We start from the raw sequence: 6,727 nt of genomic DNA, 5'->3' as shown, positions 1-6,727 counted from the left end.
AGGTGCACGGAGATCTGATTCATGCACCTCCAACAGAATTACATCCCATGTCAGCGCCTTCGCCTTTTGTCGCCTTGGGTATGGATGTCATTGGTCCGATCGAGCCGAAAGCTTCAAATGGGCACAGATTCATATTGGTTGCTATTGATTACTTCACAAAGTGGGTCGAAGCCATCACTCTCAAAACAGTCACTAAGAAAGCTGTAGTGGATTTTGTACACTCGAACCTTATTTGTCGTTTCGGCATTCCTGTAACTATTATCACATACAATGCTGCAAACCTGAACAGTCGTTTGATGGAGGAAGTATGCGAATAGTTCAAAATGACGCATAAAAACTCCACTCCTTATCGGCCCAAGGCCAATGGCGCTGTTGAAGCAGCGAATAAGAACATCAAGAAGATTTTGAGAAAAACAATCCAGAGTTCCAGACAGTGGCATGAACAGTTACCTTTTGCCTTACTGGGATATCGCACTACAGTGCACACATCGGTAGGAGCAACCCCGTATTTGCTGGTTTATGGAACCGAGGCTGTGATACTGGCAGAGGTGGAAATTCCTTCGCTCCAGACAATTGTTGAAGCAGAGATCGAAGATAGTGAATGGGTTAAAACTCGATTGGAACAGTTGACTTTGATTGATGAGAAACGGATGGCCGCAGTTTGTCACGGGCAGTTGTACCAACAAAGAATGGCCCGCGCCTATAACAAGAAAGTACGGCCCAGGAAATTTAAAGTAAGGCAATTGGTATTGAGGCGAATTCTTCCTCATCATCAGGAAGCAAAAGGAAAGTTTGCTCCTAACTGGAAGGGTCCATATATCATTAGAAAAATACTGCCTAGAGGAGCATTATACTTGGGTGACATTGAAGGAAATGATCCCGAAGCAGCTGTGAACGCGGATGTAATAAAAAGGTACTATGTCTAAGCTTGCTTCAGGTGGCGTCTTTGCGTAATTAAGATGACGAAGACTTTTGTTCCCGCTACCCAAAATAAATATTTGCAAACCCATTTGAGTCGGTTATTTTTCTTTGATTACCCTCTTTGGAACCCGGAAGTACAAAAAAGAAAAAGAAAAAAAATATAATACAAAAAAAAATTATTATTTACTTGAACTACGTCTGACTTGATTCCAAAAGGATACATAGGCAGCCTCTCTCTAGGGTTCAGTCACACCAAAACCAAAATTCTCTTTTCCAAAACCCGGTACAAGTCCTTCTAATCAATTGCCAAAGGCGTAGGAACTAAGGAACATCATTGTTGAAAGCCGATGCATCCTAAATTGAGAGAAATAAAATGAGAGAGTCTTATTGGTGAAAAACTTCAGGCACCATAAGGCGACAAGAGTAGAGAAATCGAAAATGAGAGAGTTCGCTTAGTGAAAACTCGCAAAGAGCACTATCAGGCGATGGTGAGAAGAGAAATGAGAGAGGTCGATTAGCGAAAACCCGCAAAGGGCGCTGTCGGCCGAAAAGAGGATATTTCATCACTAAAAGTCCTGGGGAGTTTCCTTGGTTTGGAAACACGGATCAATGGATTCATGAGAAACTAGAAGTTGGTGAGGGTCGGGCATCCAGTCCAAGAAGCATGTCATGTCAGTTTGAAGCCAGCCTGCCCCCCATATAAGTCCTTCTTTTCTCCCGAAAGTGATGCTTCTATTTAAAATTCATTATTCTTTTCTCTGTTTACCTTTCCTTGAATCCCTTTCGGCTTAACTCTGAACTCCGAAACTGTTACAAAGAAAAGGTGGCAGGACCGGCTTCACAGGGCTCCGCCTGGCAAGAGTCGAAGAAAATACCAAACCTCAGTGGTGCGTCAGTCCAATCCCGACGGACCATGGTGGTTGATTTGCTTCCAAAGTAACAAACATTAGAAAAGGCAAAGGTATGGAAAGTAGAATGAGGTGGAAAAACTAGAACCCACACGAGCAAGTCATCATGAAATCCAAAGGTTGAACCCGGTCAATGTGGAAGAGATTCACCCTCAAGGTCAACAAGCAGCAAAGTTCAAAACGGAAATGGGGCCGGGATCAAGCAATAGGAATGAGCAAGGGCCACAAAACCAACCATCGTTTCGACTAACAAATTGTTCTTTGTTGAAAACAGGTCTTGTTCGAAGCAACCATGCAAGAAACAGGTGCAACCCAAAAAGAAATGAAATGTGCAAGTGCCGAAACAGCTTTGTAGCAAGAAAGCGACCAAAAAGGAAGTTTCCTTGACATTCTTTCAGGTATTCTGTTAAAAAGAAGGAAACATATAAAGATGAGAACCAAAGAAAAGAAGAAGAAAAGAGATGAAAATGAAAATCCCAAAAGAAAAACAAATCATGGTAGCATAAGATCCCACTCCTTAAATATCCCGGCCGAAACCGAGGATCTCCCGGCCAAGAAAACCGAGGAGCCTTTTCTATCCAAATCCCGGCCAAAAAACCGAGGGTCTCCCGGCCAAAAACCACGGAGCCTTTTCTACCCAAATCCCGGCCAAAAAACCGAGGGTCTCCAGGCCAAAAATCGCGGAGCCCTTTTCTACCCAAATCCCGGCCAAAAACTGAGGATCTCCCGGCCAAAAACCGTAGAGCTTTTTCTATCCAAATCCCGGCCAAAAACTGAGGATCTCCCGGCCAAAAACCTTAGATCGTTTTCTATCCAAATCCCGGCTAAAGAACTGAGGATCTCCCGGCCAAAAACCGCAGAGTTTTTTCTATCCAAATCCCGGCCAAAAACCGAGGATCTCCCGGACAAAAACTGCGGAGCTTTTTCTATCCAAATCCCGGTCAAAAATCTGAGGATCTCCCGGCCAAAAAACCGTGGAGCTTCTCCTATCCAAATCCCGGCCAAAAACCGAGGATTCCATTCGCAAAGGTGCATAATCTTAATTTGACTGTTTAGACATGTGTCACAAGTAACTCACGAAATTTTCCTAGTGAAAACCGGGGCAGAAAATTTCGTTCGTTTTGTTTCAATATCTTAAGTAGGTTTGACCCCAAGGTACAGGGCTCGAGATGGCCTATGGAATGAGCCTCGACCATAGTAAAGGAAAGAAGAAAAAGAACAAAAGAAATGAATTCAAATGTGAACCAAATAAAGGTGCGGACTGCTCAAAATCTGATCGAAGTCACACTACCAATCCTATTTTGACTCAATGCTGTAGAAAGAAACAAACACCTACAACTTGCGAGCATCAAGATTCAGGTCGAAGTCCACAACAAATCAGCTAAGACTCAAGATCAAGTTCCAAGAGAATTATATAGATAGGAATCTTGTAACTCATAGTTGATGGGCATAGCTAGCTTAGCTTTGATTTTCCTTTTTGGTGTAATAAGGAGATCAGCAAGCAGTAGCAGCAACAACAGCAGTGAGATCACAGCTCCTGGTAGTCCCAGCTACCAACACTCCAGAACTACACTGACCTGATTCCTTTATAGCTAAGGATATGTAGACAACCTTTGAAGCAGGGTTCGGTCAGACGGTTTTTCAAAATGCTTCTCAAGGAGTGCTAATCGGGCAAAAATCTCATAGTTGCTCAGTTATCTTTGCCCGAAAACCCTTCGTGTCTCCGAGCAAAGAGGGGCAGCTGTGAGCACGTGATTTTTGCCACGTTTAAATGACTCCTATAAATTCCTTAGAATTAGAATTTTTCTTTATTACTTGAATTTTTAGGAATTAATTGTTTGATTTTTATGTCTTGTTTGGAATTTTGTGTGCATTCCGGGTGACATAATTCATAAAAATACAAAATAATGTGCTTTTTAATGTTACAAAGAATAAAGAAAATACCAAGAATGATTCCTTGCACTAGGATTAACTATAGTTAATTTTTAACTCAAGTAAAGGGTTTGTTTGAGTCAGTAATTTCAGGTGGCAAATAAGGGTAGTTTGGGCATGGGAAAGGGCTATTTTGTTAAGAATAGTAATTTCAAAACCAAAATAAGGGTAGTATAGGTATTCTATAGGTAGAAGAACACCCTAGGGCCTTCTAGAAGGGGGCCTTAGTGTAAGTTTCTGCACTCTTAATGCAGTAACTTGGGTAACAAGTCAAAACTTCAGGATTAATATGCTAATTTCTGAAATATAAAAGGGGGGAAATTGAGTAAAACACTCCAGAACATTCTGCCCCATTTCTTGCCTATGAAAGGCAACCCCAATACCTTCATTGAGGGGGCTGGACTCCCTGAAAAGATTCCAGAAGTTTCAACCATCAAAAGTCCCTCTAAATAGCTCTTTCTTTCTAATTTCCAGATCTAAGTTTGATATTCAAAGTCCAAAACAAAAACATCAGAAAACAGACACAAAAAAAATGAATAGATTTAGGTCTGCTTGAGTTGATTTTCTGGTCAAGTTTACCTTGGTGAAGTTTCCAAAGCATTTAAGTTCAGTTTTGAAGGCATTTGGGTGATTTTCGAGTCATTGTGCTGTTATCCGAGTTATTTGGTTCATTTGCTATTGCTGTTGGTTTTCTGTCGAAATTTTCTAGTTGGTTGGTTTTGAATCATTCCTATATTGGCTGGTTGTTGTTGTGGTATTTGCTGTTGCTGTTTCGAATTACTGTTGATCTGCTGATACTTCTGCTCTTCTTATATCTCACATCACAGGTACATGTCCTAAAGCTCGAATCTATGGAAATGAAGTGTTATTTGAAGTGAATCTCTGAATTTCCCCCATTTGCTCAACTCTAATGTATAAAATAGTAGTTTCTTCGTTATTTCATGTCATGTACTAGACTGATTTGGACTGTTAAATAACATATTGTTAAACTAATTAGATATATTCGCGGTGTCTTAGCAATTTAGTTTGGATTCAGCTGGTTGCTAATGTAATGCAGAATTTTAGTGGGCTCCAATGGGTACATAACTGAACTGTGTGACTATGACTACTCTGATTCATGAGAGTTCGAACATGCAATTGTTTCCAGTGGTGTGTTTAGCAGGTTAGTTCAGTAGTGCAATTATTAGATCGTGAGTCACTAGTGAACGAAATGGTTTTGCAATTCATATGGTAAAATCCAATAATCCAGTTCGCCTGATATCGTTAATTTACATTAGTTTGAGAATGATTAGTTTGATGCAATAATACTATTTCAAACCCATGTTTCTATTTTGATTTTCAACTTCAGTAGGATATCCATCAATGGATGAAGGATTAAGATGATATGAGAATGAACTGAAATTTAAACAGATAGTGTCGAATTAATTAGAGGTTCGATTGATCCCCATTTGTTACGAATGTAGAGCCCACTCCTGAAAGTTTTAGAATAGTTTTAGTGGGCAGAGGTTTGAGCAAATCAGTGGCTTGCTGGCCCTTGAGGTTCGATATGCTGATCATCCCAATACAGCCAGATGCATTTTTCATTTGGGCTGATCTCAAACCCAATTCCTATGTTTATTAAGAACTTTGTCCGATGCATACATATTACATGGTGTGGACTCTTTGGGCCCAAATGTGAAACGACGACTGGTTTGGTCATATTTAAATTAAAGCCCGAGTTTTATAATGATAATTAATTAGGTCTTCTTCTTTTATTATTAGGGACAAATAAAAAATAGAAAAATCGTAGTATACTTTAGGATTGACTTTTAGATAGTAAAATGAGATGAGCCTTGCCAAATAAAAATGCAAACTGCGGGGCCCTCAATAACATTGTATTAAAATACTTAGATTCTGAGATGGGCCTTTTAGCGAATTTCACGGTTTTTCCCCAAAAATAATAATGCGTTAAACTCTTTAGGCGCGATTTTAATAAAATTATCTTCCTAAAATTTGGGTGAACATTTATATGACCCGAATCCAAATCTCAACGAAGTCGAAATGTGTTAACAACCATGGACGCGTTGATGTGACGTGGTTCGAGATGCATTTTCACGACGTTGCAATTCTTTTAAAATAACGATAAAGGCGGTTTAAAGTAAAGAGGCACATAAGTTACAACATGTACTAAAATCAGATTTTAGCCATTTATAATAGTTTAAGCGACCGTGTTAGAACCACGGGATCCGGGGGTGCCTAACACCTTCCCTCGGATCAACAGAATTCCTTACTTAGAATTTCTAGTTCGCAGACTCCAATTGGGAAGTCGAAAATTTTCCTCGGTTCGGGATTCAAGATAAACCGGTGACTTGGGACACCAAAAGCCAAACCTATCCCTAGTGGCGACTCTAAATAAATAATCTCGATCCAAATAATGTCACTTTAAATGGAAAAACTCCCTTATACATTATCCCTCGGGGTAAGTGTGTAAAAAGGAGGTGTGACACCAATGATATTTGGGTAAGAGTTCTTGTTCTTCTAAGGGGAAGGTATTAGACACTCCCTAGAATCTACCTGAGGTAGCTCCATATGACTTAGGCTAGGTTTAGGGAGTTAAATGTCTATATTCTACTTAGTTAGTGCTTAAAAGTGTATAGCTTATTCTATATCTTTTTTAAAGCTTATCACTTGAAAAATAATGTATGTACTTTAAAAAAAAAGGCATAGGCTTCATTCGTAAAAGCCTTTAAAAATGTCTACATAATTGAAAGAATTTTGGAAGTGTACCCATAGTGTTTATATTTGTAAACTTTGTGAAATGTGGCTAGGTTTAAAATTCTTTATCTTTGAAATAGAATGGCTATTTGTACAACTCTAATAAAGTAAAGGCTATTAGATAAGTAGGCTTTATGTATACCTTAAAGATTGATTTAAATTTTGTATTCAAGTTTAGAAGAAAGATCATTTGAAGTATTCCTTGGTTGCTA

The 6,727-nt window shown here is 39.4% G+C and overlaps 1 protein-coding gene across 1 annotated transcript; it reads left to right on the top strand.

Annotated features, from left to right (window-relative positions):
- Window positions 1-323: 323 nt before the first annotated feature.
- Window positions 324-926, top strand: LOC138868616 (uncharacterized). Its single transcript, XM_070146180.1, has one exon. The coding sequence runs from the start codon at window positions 324-326 to the stop codon at window positions 924-926; it is 603 nt and encodes a 200-aa protein (XP_070002281.1).
- The last annotated feature ends 5,801 nt before the right edge of the window (window positions 927-6,727 follow it).

Source organism: Nicotiana sylvestris, chromosome 5, assembly GCF_000393655.2.
Source record: "Nicotiana sylvestris chromosome 5, ASM39365v2, whole genome shotgun sequence".
NCBI lineage: Eukaryota > Viridiplantae > Streptophyta > Magnoliopsida > Solanales > Solanaceae > Nicotiana > Nicotiana sylvestris.
This window is presented reverse-complemented; position numbering and strand designations above follow the sequence as displayed.